This window comes from Leguminivora glycinivorella, chromosome 8 (genome assembly GCF_023078275.1).
Source record: "Leguminivora glycinivorella isolate SPB_JAAS2020 chromosome 8, LegGlyc_1.1, whole genome shotgun sequence".
In the NCBI taxonomy this organism is placed as follows: Eukaryota; Metazoa; Arthropoda; class Insecta; order Lepidoptera; family Tortricidae; genus Leguminivora; species Leguminivora glycinivorella.
The window spans coordinates 23,374,370-23,388,186 of record NC_062978.1 but is presented as its reverse complement, the minus strand read 5'-3'; the positions used below and the strand labels follow the sequence as shown (position 1 = coordinate 23,388,186).

The 13,817-nt window shown below is 36.0% G+C and overlaps 3 protein-coding genes across 4 annotated transcripts in view; 1 reads left to right on the top strand and 2 right to left on the bottom strand.

The window, feature by feature from the left end:
* Positions 1 to 2,703: 2,703 nt before the first annotated feature.
* On the bottom strand, positions 2,704 to 3,383 carry LOC125229053. The gene is made up of 2 exons (XM_048133828.1): positions 3,210 to 3,383; positions 2,704 to 3,125 (listed from the first exon to the last, which is right to left on the bottom strand). Exons 1-2 carry the CDS (start codon positions 3,298 to 3,300, stop codon positions 2,788 to 2,790), a joined length of 429 nt encoding a protein of 142 aa, XP_047989785.1. The 5' UTR covers positions 3,301 to 3,383; the 3' UTR covers positions 2,704 to 2,787.
* A 201-nt stretch (positions 3,384 to 3,584) lies between these two features.
* Positions 3,585 to 13,817, top strand: part of LOC125228870 — a 28,389-nt gene continuing 18,156 nt past the window's right edge. Inside the window, exon 1 of the mRNA XM_048133567.1 lies at positions 3,585 to 4,004. The gene's annotated coding sequence lies outside the window, so the exon portion shown is untranslated. The remainder of the gene's footprint in view (positions 4,005 to 13,817) is intronic.
* On the bottom strand, positions 9,403 to 13,547 carry LOC125228872. Of its 2 annotated transcripts, XM_048133568.1 has the most exons (7): positions 13,528 to 13,547; positions 12,846 to 12,988; positions 12,305 to 12,421; positions 11,990 to 12,155; positions 10,701 to 10,791; positions 9,897 to 10,025; positions 9,403 to 9,604 (listed from the first exon to the last, which is right to left on the bottom strand). In XM_048133568.1, exons 2-6 carry the CDS (start codon positions 12,981 to 12,983, stop codon positions 9,905 to 9,907), a joined length of 633 nt encoding a protein of 210 aa, XP_047989525.1. In that variant the 5' UTR covers positions 12,984 to 12,988; positions 13,528 to 13,547; the 3' UTR covers positions 9,403 to 9,604; positions 9,897 to 9,904. The 2 variants fall into 2 exon arrangements, with proteins under 2 accessions (XP_047989525.1, XP_047989526.1); XM_048133569.1 differs by lacking the exons at positions 9,897 to 10,025; positions 13,528 to 13,547.

The following is a 13,817-nucleotide window of genomic DNA, read 5'->3' as shown; positions in this document are numbered from 1 at the left end:
TGTACCCACACAAATGATGACATAGAACTGTTATTATTTTCAACCGCATGACACATGTAAGTAGGTACCTAATTTAAGAGATGATGTACAATTACGGGTTTTGTCCCGTCCATTCCGTCATCCTTATTGAACAGTTTCTTCTAGAAAGTACTAGTGGTCATCCTTATAGAAAGAAAGCCGCAGATGGTATCTAAGGGACCCCACAACTAGCGTCTCGCGAGCGTAGCGGGTCAATTGTATGGAAAAAGACGCCGCGTCGGCGCGACGTCGGGCTTTGTCATACAGTTGGCCCGACGCTACGCTTGCGAGACGCTATATAGATGTGGAAAGGCCCTAATGAATCCTTAGTTATCACAATATCTGATGTCGGGTACACCTACGAAAGCAAAAAGTGGGTTTTTATATCATTATATTTTAATGTTTGTTATAAAGAAATTCATGAAAATATAAAACGCATTGACAGGATGCCTAATTACACCTTCAGCAGATCTTATTCTTCAAAAGTAATTCGACATCTAAAATAGGATCTCTTAACGTGAAAGTCTTCAAGAAGACAATATGGCCTTGGGATGAGGAAAAATATTTACTAGCAACATATTCATTGTGATTGCAGTACTGAGTATTGGTTTTTATACAGTTTCTTCTGGTTTAATATAGGAGGAAAATCATTCACATACAAGATAGCTAATGTGCAAATTAAGTTTAAAAACGGACTTGAACATTACTAAGATTAATACGGTTAAGTATGTCATACGGAGAAGTGTGTTTGGCCTTCACATTTGGCCCGTTTCAGCAATGATTGATGTTTATTGAGAGTTCAGATTACCACTAATCGTGAGTAGTAAGTAGCAAAAGTATGAACTTGCAAAAATAGCTGTGACAATGAGTAAAAAGGCCAGACACTCCGAATGCATCTAAAATATAAGAAAAAGTGTGAGAACAGCAGGCGTAGCACACTAGTCGGATAAACTTTATTGCATTGGTGCATCCCTATTGTACTTATAAATAGTGCGAAAAGGACGGCCTGACGTTATATCGGTTATTACGCGACCGTGCTTGCCTGCCTGTTTAACATGACATGCATGCACAATGTCATTGAACTACTTGTATGACTTGCCAAAAAATTAAATGTAGACTAAATTACTTGGCAGACATTTTTCTTGTGTTGAAAACTTTCCAATTAATATGAAAAATGTTTGTGCTTGTTTTGAGGCATTTTGTCTACATTTTTTTTTTGTCTTTTAAATATCTTAAAATTAAAATTATTTTTGCTTACAATAAATGTTTAATTAATTGTGTGATACTGAATCAAGTTCTAAATATACAGAAAATACAACAGACACCTAAACTATAGTTTTATTTATTATAGTATGATGAACCAAAAAATAATTTTAATTATTATTCAATTAGAATCAGTCTTTGGCATAAATGAGCACGAAATTAGAAACGAAACAATACAGTTTATTACTGGGAATTTTCATTTAAGTATCCATTTAGTTACAAAAAAAAAGGATAAATGTGACCAAACACTGATACTAAAGTTGAATAACTTAAATGGAACAGTTAAATAAAAATACTCAGTTGAAAGTAAATTCGTAATAAGTTATAAAAATAAAATACAATTTATCATGCCTTATGCAAACTTAAATAATTAAAATTAGGTAGATCTAGTATAATTTCCATGAAAGTTTCATAAAACACTAATTTTGTTTTTCTTTAAAGAGTGAAATAAGGATTATGCTAACTCTATGGTTCACTAATCATACTTAAAACATTTCACACACTTGTAGATGGACTCTCCTATTGCGCAATACATGCGCATCATTTCCATGTCTGTGTACATGCGAACAACCAGCGAGTCGTGTCATCACACATGCACACAACTACAACTGTATGCTTGAGCTAACACCAGTGCCACGTCCACCGGAGGCGTGTCCACTCTCTAGTATTATATGCTCGCTGAGGTAAAACCAATGCAATATAATGTTGGGATGAGTCACAATTTATCGCCTTTTTAAAGTATACATTGTTGCTTATCAGTATTAGTTTACAAATAGTAAAATTACAGGCATGTTGTTATTTGTGATACAATCAACAAGCTGGTTCAATTACAGTTTAATAAAGGTTAACTTGCATTAGAAAATACAACTATTAGCATCGAGGATAATTCATTCAAGCCCAAATCGGCAAGTACCTAATACATATCATATACTGTAATGGCTGCCCATAATCTATTGTTATTTTAAAATTATGCACAAGAAAAATCAGGTTGTTTTACCTTTCACAAATTAATGGATTTCATAATATTGACCAAGTCAACAAAACAAATGGTAATAGTTGTCAATAATATATTCTTTTAATCATTCTATGCTTACTATAAAAAAGAGCTGCATATAATTCTGCAATACTCAATCATATCTAAATTTATTCTTACAAGAATATTTAAAAGATCAAATAACTTTGCTTTTCAGCCAATGACTTTGTTCCATAGAAATAAATTGTTGTAATTCATTTTTCCAGGAATTCGCAGAACTGAGTGAACTAGTCATGTTTATCATATTTTAAAACAGTTGGGATAGATTACACAAAAAAAGTTAAATTACTATGCTTTAAAGGGTTGATTTTGTTCTTGCTTTGTTAAAGGAAATGATTTATCAACTAAACGCAATAGGAATGTACAGCCCTAAAATAAAATTTAACACAACCAGTTATAAATATTATATTGAAATACTTGGTCAATAAAATGTTCAACTTTAACAACATTATTCTAGAATACAAGTGAAGGCATTAGGGCGTCAGGGGCGGGTCGTCTTGGCCTATCATTACATCTTCATACATAATATCACCGTTTCTCTTCAAGTTGATCTTCTGTCTGAGATATTCAATTAAATTATACTTTCTTACAATTAAAACAAGTCCACAAATGACTAGTGCTAGTGTGAATATGGTAACCACAGCGGCGGTAGCGCTGTGTTTCGCCGGAGTATCATTGCTGAGTGGCTCGCAATTCTTATCTACTCGCACATAGTCGGGCAAACAGTCGCATATTCTCGTAGTCTGATTACATATTTGGTGGTCCCCGGGACACGGTTCCAGCATCGCCGGGTTACAGGACAGGATATCATCTGTTAAAAAGAATGAACCTCTTAGGATAACGGCCCCAATAAATTGATTCAATTAAATAATTGCTCGCTAGTCTCGCTACTTACCTTGCGCGCCGAAGCAACACGCAGCGGTGAATATTAACGTCGCGATCAAGTTTAGCACCTTTACACTGTTGCCGCGTGTCCTCTGCATCATCGTTTGGTATTTACATCACAAATTGCAACGGGAAACAATAGTTTTTTGTCTACAACGGAGAACGGTCGACTCGATCGCGCAAGCAAAACAACTTGTCATCTGACTGTCAAAATTGTCACAATAAAATTTGTTAGCGGACGCGTTTTGTTACTGCACAGAATCAAGTAACTTTTTTCCTGATTTTCATAATAACTATAATATAATTATGTTTCCATATTAAGAGAGTTAAGAAAACCAATACTATTATATGGATGATTTATTTTATTTCTATTGAATTCGTAGGTATCAAAATAGTCTGGGTATAGTGGGTATACATATATCAGTCATGCAATAACGAAACGCAACCAAATACACGTTTCATTTCACGCATGACTATGTATTTTATGAAAAAAAAAAAGTTTTATCCACTTGTTTGTTTTGTTAACTGTCGTTGTATTAGTAAATTACAACAATGTAAAACTATTGCATAATTGAAAAAAAATAATTTTATACTACTTTCATGTCATGTCATGCTATTGTAAAATCTGTAAAGTCATTATCGTCACTAGAAAAAGCGGCAAATTTAAAAAAAAAGAGGCGCCAATGTTTTTTTTTTTTAATGGCATCGCGCTCCTGGCGCATTCAGCCAGCCGAGTAAAACGGGGGAATTAGGGATTTAGAAAAAAAACGGGACGGAGGAAGTTTTGAAAAAGGATCAGGAAAAGGTAACATAATTATTACAAGTTAAAGTTTAATATTATGACATAAAATAAACGAATATAATGATTTAAATGGAGAGGAATCAGTAATAACCAGGAGTGCTGTAATGGAAGTGGGGAACGGAATTTTTAGAAGTGACCATGGACCTATTATTATTTTACTACTATAGTAACTCTATGGAAGTGACAGTTGACTTAAGACCCCTTACTCCTTAGAGCGCTCATCAATTTCACGAAACGGCCATCGATAGATGGCGTTGGCGCTCGGTACGCGAGCACCGGCAACTCAACGCGCGTTTCAACGCAGACACGAATAATCTTGATAGTTTTGAATTAAATTGCTAATAACATAATTTTCAATTTTATATGGGGACTCTTTATTTAATTTCATATTCATGGTATGGTAGTAGTAAATAAGGTATATGAATGTAGTAAAAGTATAGTATTAGTCTACATGTACATATATAAATTCAGGTTTCCTAATTGATTGATTCAACAACCAACACCGCTGAGCCGAAACTACGAAAGCTAGAAAGTCGAAATTTGTATAGATTGCATTAACAAAATTTCGAAGAGATAAGAATCGATTATGAAAATTTACACCCCTAGTAGAGGGAAAAAGGGGGTGAAAGTTTGTAGCGGGATCAATTTGTTTTTTTTTTATTAGGAAAATTTTAGTTAGGAACTTGAAATTAGAGAATAGTTTAATAGTGATTTCTGTTTTTTTTAGGGTTCCGTAGTCAACTAGGAACTCTCATAGTTTCGCCATGTCCGTCCGTCCGTCCGTCCGTCCGTCCGTCCGTCCGTCCGTCCGTCCGCGGATAATCTCAGTAACCGTAAGCACTAGAAAGCTGAAATTTAGTAACAATATGTATATCAATCACGTCAACAAAGTGCAAAAATGAAAAATGGAAAAAAATGTTTTATTAGTGTAAAGTGTAAAGTGGGGGCTGATTTTTTTTTTTCATTCCAACCCCAACGTGTGATATATTTTTGGATAGGTATTTAAAAATGAATAAGGGTTTACTAAGATCGTTTTTTGATAATATTAATATTTTCGGAAATTATCACAGTTATAGTGACTTTCATATTTTTATAAGAACAGCATGCACTTACGTCCAGAACAGTGACATTTGGTGCATTGGAACTGCTCATGATGTGTCACTTTTTAACCGTCGCCTCAAATCTAAGAGATTTGAGGCGAGGTTCTCAATTCGTCTGTATGTTTATTTATTTTTTTCATTTTTTTATGTTTGTTCCTCGATATCTCCGTTGTTACTGGACCGATTAAAAAAAAAATATTGAATGTATATGAATACAGATTGGTCCCATTTTTCTCAGAACCCACTTCTGATGATGGGATCCTGGAGTAATCGAGGGAACTCCTCGAATCTGAAAGGCATACGTATGGTGATTTTTGTGTTTTTAAAGGAACAGCATGCATTTAGGTACGGAACAGTGACATTTGGTGCAGTGGAACTGCTGATGATGGCCAGAACGGAACTTCTCAAATCTGAACGGCACGATTATAGTGACTTTGGTATTTTTATAAGAACAGCATGCACTTTCGTCCAGAACAGTGACATTTGGTGCAGTGGAACTGCTGATGATGGTCAGATCAGAACCGATCTTCTCAAATCTGAACGGAACACTTATAGTGACTTTGGTATTCTTATAAGAACATCATGCACTTACGTCCAGTCCAGAACAGTGATATTTGGTGCAGTGGAACTGCTGATGATGGTCAGAACACTCAGAACCAAACTCTTCAAATCTGAACGGCACGCTTATAGTGACTTTGGTATTTTTATAAGAACAGCATGCACTTACGTCCGGAACAGTGACATTTGGTGCAGTGGAACTGCTGATGATGGTCAGAACCGAACTCCTCAAATCTGAACGGCACACTCATAGTGACTTTGGTATTTTTGTAAGAAAAGCATGCATTTAAGTTCAGAACAGTGACATTTATTTAGTTATGTTTGTTAAGCATAATTATTGAGTTTTCAAGTCAAAGTTTGTCAAGCTTCGATTTCTTATAATCGGATTCATGAGGAATTGAGAAACTCCTCAAACCTTAGCGTTATACGTATATTTATTTGTGTTGCCATCAAATAATTAAAGCATTAAAAGCAGTTTTAAAAAATACCTACACATTTCTACATAATCCAACATTCGCAAGTAGCTTTCACCACAACCCGAAAGGCGGCGGTTTTTTTTTCTTAAAAAATATTAAACGTTTTTTTATGGGATAGGAGGCAAACGAGCAGATAGGCTGCCTGATGGTAAGCGATCACTGCCGCCCATGGACACCAGAAGCACCAGAAGTGTTGGAGGTGCGTTGCCGGCCTTTAAGATGGATGTACGCTCTTTTCTTGAAGGTTTGATGGTCGCATTGGTCCGGAAATACCGCTGGCGACAATTCATTCCACAGTTTAACTGTGCATGACGTGACCAAATTTGCAAAACGTTGCGTCTTAGAAACATTTTAAAGGGTGAAAATCAAAATATGTACACCGTGTCCAATAAGTTTGAATACAGCACAAATAGCCAATAAAACAAAATGAACAAATAGTTACTACATTATTATTATATTTTATGAATGGCACTCTTATTTACTACATTCACAACAAATGTTTTGGAATAACTCCAGCATTAACTTGTTTACCAGCCTCAAACGCTTCTCAAACGGATCACACGCGGCACGCACCGTTTTCTTCACATTTCATCCCAAATACTCTCAATAATCTTTTTGAAATGATCTAGGTTTATGATTTTATAAAAATTTAGTCTTCAAAGCATGTATGACCATACAAAGTAGTCTAATACGCCTAAACCTGGAGGCCTGGGTGGCCACTCATGTTTCGGATAAAAAACTGCCAAATTAGTCTGAAACTACGCTAGAATACCATTTGCCGAATGTGCTGGAGGTGCGTCTTGTTGGGACACATGATACTCATTCCCAAGCATCCTTTTTAACTTTAAGGCATTTTTTTCTCCAAAACCTTGGTTTTAAAGAAAAAAACGTTGATTTTAACGCTTTTATCTGTAAGTACTGAAGGTAGTTTACCTCGCTTACATACTGCATCCCACACCTGGGCCGATGGTGAGCTCTGGAACCTAGGCACATTTTTCTAGTTGCCCGGAACGTTATCTATCCTCGGTACCCATAATAGTTTATTTTGGACACGTGGCGTCTGTTTTATCACATACAGATTCTGCTTATAAAAAATAACTCGTCACCTGCGTGCCGAGCAAGTATTTTGTTGGCACTTTACCTCTTTGTTTTTCTTAGACACTTCGGAAATTTCATGAACTTTGTGCTTGTATTTTATTAAAAGGAATATACTCTTCAGTTTAAATAAGAATTTGATGGCCTGTGATCCCTATATCTTTAGAACTGAGGTAAAATGTGAGTATTCGGACTTATTGGACACGGTGTACATGTTCGTTCTAAAAGTAGCTGATCAAGCATCGTTGGTTTGGAAAGCCTGCGGTAAAATTTTTGCTCATTACTATACATATTCGATTTAAAGGGTTTTGAGATTTAGGAAATAAAACAACGCTTCATTAGATTTAATTTAATAGCATTATGTAATTATAATCTCAATGTAAGTGCAAGCAGTCTTATTTACAATAAACTTAAAAGCGGAAACAAATATATGCAGAAAGAAAAAAAGAAGCTGTCAATACTGAATCCCCTAGGGTGGCTATGTATGAATAGCACAGAAAAGTATTAAAATAAAATAAAAACCGGCCAAAAGCGTGTCGGGCCACGCTCAGTGTAGGGTTCCGTAGTTTTCCGTATTTTTCTCAAAAACTAACCTATAAAGTTCAAAACAAATTTTCAAAGAAAGTCTTTGTAAAGTTCTACTTTTGTGATTTTTTTCATATTTATTAACATATGGTTCAAAAGTTATAGCGATATAATAATAAAACATTTATTATTATTAACGACCTTCCACATATTTATAATGAGCCCAAACATGATGGGGTTATGATGAGGAGAATAGCAGTTCTGTTGACCACCTCCTGACTCCATCATGAGACCTTGGACCTCATCTAGTTCGATGGTGCTCGTCAGCCCAAATCTAATGAGCCCGAACATGATGGGGTTATGATGAGGAGAATAGCAGTTCTGTTGGCCACCTCCTGACCCCGTCATAAGACCTTGGACCTCATCTAGTTCGGTGGTGCTCGTCAGCCCAAATCTAATGAGCCCAAACATGATGGGGTTATGATGAGGAGAATAGCAGTTCTGTTGACCACCTCCTGACTCCATCATGAGACCCTGGACCTCATCTAGTTCGATGGTGCTCGTCAGCCCAAATCTAATGAGCCCAAACATGATGGGGTTATGATGAGGAGAATAGCAGTTCTGTTGACCACCTCCTGACTCCATCATGAGACCTTGGACCTCATCTAGTTCGATGGTGCTCGTCAGCCCAAATCTAATGAGCCCGAACATGATGGGGTTATGATGAGGAGAATAGCAGTTCTGTTGGCCACTTCCTGACCCCGTCATGAGACCTTGGACCTCATCTAGTTCGATGGTGCTCGTCAGCCCAAATCTAATGAGCCCAAACATGATGGGGTTATGATGAGGAGAATAGCAGTTCTGTTGACCACCTCCTGACTCCATCATGAGACCTTGGACCTCATCTAGATCGATGGTGCTCATCAGCCCAAATCTAATGAGCCCAAACATGGTGGAGTTATGATAAGTAGAATAGCAGTTCTGTTGAACATCTCCTGCCTGACTCCATCATCATGAGAACCAGAACCTCATCCTGGTCCCAAAATACATAATGTAAACCTCTTTTTATCGAAAAAATGGGGAGGATACGGAAGGTTATTTATCCACCATTTCAAGTAAATCTTAAAATGTCAAAGTATTAGCTAACTCGTACAGGATATAACAAATAGGATTGTGATCATTTATTACCCCAAATAACATTTTTAACAGCACAATCACGATTCTAAACGAGCTATCCCACTATGAAAATTGAAAACGTCTTCCGAAAAAACTGATTTTTCGGAAGTATAAAAAGACATATTTTAAAGTAGTACCAATTGACTTTCTAGCTTAAGATATGTACTTTTAGGAACATTATCATTTTTTTAATAATCATTTATAGTTTCTTTATAATTTTGAATGAAAAAGGTTCTATTTTGCAAAAAACGCTCGTCTTTAGGAATAAGGCCTCTTAACAATGTAGTACGGTCATATAAGTTACAAATGAGTTACAAGAAAAAAATATGAATGTTTATAGCTCCATCACAAACTTGGAATTTCGTTGTGCCTTTTTCTAGTGACAAACCTGTTTGAATGGCTATATTTTGGGAATTGTTTTTATTTCAGCTAATTTGTGTGTTGTGTGACAGTAAATAAACATAATAACAATAATTATAAAAATGCTGTTTAATACATGCAATAACAAACTTATTACTACCCATCCCTAAATACTATCAGTCAAGTATTTATTTAACTAAGTCTATTCTAGTATTTGTATTCATCTCCTTCGATATATTTCTCGGGAAGGACGTAATCTCTCGGGTCGTGGCCGTGTGCTTCGACCCCGCCGTTGCCATCGCTTGCGCCCTCTCTGAAAAAGAAAATTGGTTGGTAAATAAAAAAAGGTAATATGTAGTGTGGACCTTCTAATCTATGATACCTCCAAAATAAAATCTGGCACATCCAGTTTGTCAGTAAAAAAGGCGCGAAATTCAAATTGTCTTTAGCCAACTTTTTTTTTATTTTGACGGATTTTTCTATCGATAAACAGTTAGTGCCGGAATATCGTGCGTGCAGCATTATTTTTTAAGGTTTATTTAATTTAATAAATTTCAGTAAGTAGTAATATGATACCTAAATAAACAAGTCTCTTTTCATCTCACCTCTGACATTAGAATACTTTCATGGCTAAAATAGGTATTTTCTGTTTTCTGTGCGAGGTAAGATCTCTTCGTTTTCTTATAGGGAAGGGAATTTCATCTTCCAAAGCTTCAACACTCTCAAGAAGCGATCTATAATAAAAGCGTAATTTTATAAGCAGCTAAGAATAATACATAATCTAGCAAACCTGCTGTTTATAGGAAAGTAATATATTATAATAATTAAAAAACCGCAAAAGCGTGAAGTTCAGCAATTTTATTGACTAGCTAAATTATAAATAGGTAATTAAGTACGTAGGTACTTATGGTCTGTATTTTTAGGCATTTAAATAAAAGTAAATAAAATCTACCCTCAAAAGGCTCCTTATGCCAGTTTAGAGTAATTACCTAAATGAAAAGATTACACGATCAAATAAACGGTTAAAAACAGGTCGCACGCTGACAGATCTGCTTGGTTTTCTATTTTAGTTGGCTTTGTAACTACCCGAAAATGTACAAATTATATGTTTACGTTTATTAAATACCTAAAAGTACCAAGTAAAAATTTAAAAATTAAATACCAAAAGTAAAAATTAAATACCTAAAGGTAACGGCTGGTGTGTGTGTGTCATGTCAAATATGTTCCAGTTAATTTTTATCAATATCGAGTTCGGTCGTGGCTATTGCTTCCATTTTTTTAGTCATGATTGCTTTTAGGTATTATTAAATGTATTTTTTCTGTTTTATACCTACAACACCGTTTAAAGCTAGCAGTGTTAGACCATCCCACATTAAACACTTTAAGGAAATAGGCAATGTAAAACTTACTTTAACTCCTCATGGGTATGATCATCCTTCTGTTCTCCGCTGCTTCTTTCTTCCGCTTCGTACTCCGGCTCTCTGTACTTCTCCTTCTTGGCTGTAAACAAACACATTAGATAAATGAAACAGCGATAATTTATAACAAACAGTTTATTGCAAAATAAAAAAAAACACTAAGTTTAGTTATCATTCTCAATAAAATATAACAGATACCCGCTTGTATTTACGATTGCGATCGCTTGACAAAGTAGATGACATTAAAACGAAGTTTGTAAGTAGGCATAAATTCAACTTATTGATATGTAAAATTCTATTCGATTTCGATATGTGCTTACTACATTGTAAAATGGTATAGGCAACGACCACCATTAGATATTATCAATTAAGTCATAATTAGAACGTAATTGATAATTAGCTATCAATTAAGTACCTACCTATCAATTAAGTCATAGTTAAGAAAAAAAAAATCACAATTCAGTGTTGCCCCATTATGAAAGTTGCTCAGTGTGGACCTCCCCAGGTAGTACCTTGTTCACTCCTGCTTAATGATGTGCAAGTTGCGGAAACTTTCCAAAAATATCTTAAATTTCTTGAAAAATTCACGACACTTTCACGAAAAATAAAGGGAATTTCCATCCATACAAAGTTTGGAAAGTTTTCGAAGTTTTCCTATGTGAAAATTTCAGAATTTTGGAAACTTTCCGTCGGCACATCATTACTCCTGCTCACGACTCATGAATCACCCTGTATAAATCTGACAAATAAAAGCAAAATTTAGTGATTAGTCTGCTGCTTATAATGTGCAGACACACTTTTATTTGAATAGTCTGTATGGTATAAACCTACCATGTTTCTGATCATTAAAATGTTTGAGGTTTCATGGAGAGCTTCATCGTTAATAACTATTAACTATATATATTATCATTTTCTTATAAAACTTTTCTTTTAAAAGAACCACCTAACAAGTCGCCTAATAAACTTCCATGGACGAGGACGCCTAATCTTAGCTGAGCGCCCTTCCTCCTCATTTCCGTCATAATCGTCATACACCTCCTGATAATCGTCATTGGCCCTATTATAGTCATTAACATTACCATAGTCATTAGAATTACCCACTATTCTTTGATATTGGTGGCTGTGAGCTCCCTGATTTTCATTTGCCTCCCTATTTCTATCTTTATAAACGTTGCCACCCAATGTAAGTATGCTCGCGTATTGGTGACTATGCGCGCCCTGTTCGTCACCAGCGTCCCTAAAGTCCTTATTATAGTCGTCAGAATGGTCAGTTTGGTCACCTTTTTCTTTTCTTTCATGGTTGTAGCTGTAGGCGCCAGAATGGTCGCCATGGTCAGTTTGGTCAGCCTTAACTTTTCTTTCGTGGTTGTGGCTGTATGCGCCCTTGTTGCCACCGTCGTCGTGTCCGAAGGAGTCTTGCTTTTCGAATTCGTAGTTGTCGCCCGCCTGAAAAAAAAATCGTCTTAGTGAATAGTTAACAGGGGGAGATCAATTTTAGGAAGTAATTTATTTTTGGAGCTTAGGTTGGCCATACAAATTGACCACGTGACTCCCTGGACTGGGCACACACATTTATCACGTGATTGTGACCTCACCTTCTTATGGTAGCTGTCGAAGTGCTGGTATCCCTTCTTGCCTCCTCCCTGCTTCTTGCGAGAGTATCCGATCTCTCCATCTCCCTCGTTCTCGTACGATTTGTGGTAATCCTCGGGCTGTGACAAAAGTTGGAATACTAAATTAGTAGAAATAGTTATTTGTTCCACAAGGGGGCAAAGTAGTTGTTTAACCGCACGTGCCAGCATTGATTACCGAATAAGCAAAAATTCTAATATTGAAGTTGCGAGGGTTTAAATTTACAAAGAAAGATGTTTAATCTAGATAATCTAATTTCAAAAGATGTCTGCCAAAAGTTCAGTAATTCAATATTTCAACTGTTCTATCCATCCATACTAATAATATAAATGGGAAAGTGTGTGTGTCTGTTTGTTTGTCCGTCTTTCACGGCCAAAGGAAGCGACGAATTGAGGTGATTTTTAAAGTGGAGATAGTTGAAGGGATGGAGAGTGACATAGGTTTTTTGTCTCTTTCTAACACGTGCGAAGCCGCGGGAAAAAGCTAGTTATATTGGTAACTTACCGCCGCTGCCCGCACTTCTCTCACATAAGACCCGACTGCCTCCGTATCGTCGGCTATTTCCATGTCTCCCAGTGTTAAGGTCGGTTTACATGTTGCTAGCTGCAGCATAGCTGCCAAGAGTAGGAGTTTGAACGCCATAGTACCTGAAGAATTTGAAGAATATATTTTACAAAGAGATTTCACACAATAAAGATGTGTTTTGCTAATACTAAAACGACAGTAACTAAGTATAGTAAGCTTGGTCAGTTATCAATATTAATGTGTGTGTGTGATGTAATTACATTTCAAATCGATTAGCGCGACTAAATGGGAGAACATAAAGGTATCGTAATATCTAAAAACCTAGGTACTGTGCACTTTTCAACTCGATACAGTCATTTTTGATCAATTTGGCCGTTTTCTATTGTCTATTTGCACACACTACCAATCGACTACCAAAACTGGGAGAAGCTTGCGGAGAAGCGGACGGAGTGGTTAAAGTGCGTTGGAGATGGTCGCAAGTTCGTCGATGAGACCTGGTTTGCGGCGCTTGCTGACAAAAGGGAAGGCACACAAAGCTCACTGAAATAAGGTCGCTTAAAATAAAATGTTCCTGCAGGTAAGAGGTACCTATTACGACGACTTTAATCGTAATCTATTTATTTTTGAAAATTACGATTTAATAATTTAAAGACAAACTCACCTTATCCAAACGCAGCACTAACGAACAGAAATCAGCAACAGCTACTTATTTTATACAAATCAAACATTACATCCACTAGATCTTTCACAAGAATAACCCTATATAACTGTCAAAATTACTAACTATTCTTCAACCTTAACAAAAAGGTACAAGAACTACTATTGTGCAGTTAAAAGTTTGTCAGTTTATAAAGAAAGGTCATTTTTTAAACGTATCAATTGCAGTATCTCAAGCGAAACGGGCAAAGTGTTGCATTTATTAGACATTTAAATACAGAAATTGAGCAAAGG

Excerpts from the sequence above, each read along its gene's own strand:
- LOC125229053 (XM_048133828.1), bottom strand. The coding sequence starts at position 3,300 with ATGATGCAGAGGACACGCGGCAACAGTGTAAAGGTGCTAAACTTGATC. Across the intron at positions 3,126-3,209 it reads GTGTTGCTTCGGCGCGCAAG|ATGATATCCTGTCCTGTAAC; the intron begins GTAAGTAGCGAG and ends TCTTTTTAACAG.
- LOC125228872 (XM_048133568.1), bottom strand. The coding sequence starts at position 12,983 with ATGGCGTTCAAACTCCTACTCTTGGCAGCTATGCTGCAGCTAGCAACA. Across the intron at positions 12,156-12,304 it reads TCGACAGCTACCATAAGAAG|GCGGGCGACAACTACGAATT; the intron begins GTGAGGTCACAA and ends TTTTTTTTTCAG. Across the intron at positions 10,026-10,700 it reads CATACCCATGAGGAGTTAAA|ATCGCTTCTTGAGAGTGTTG; the intron begins GTAAGTTTTACA and ends CTTTTATTATAG.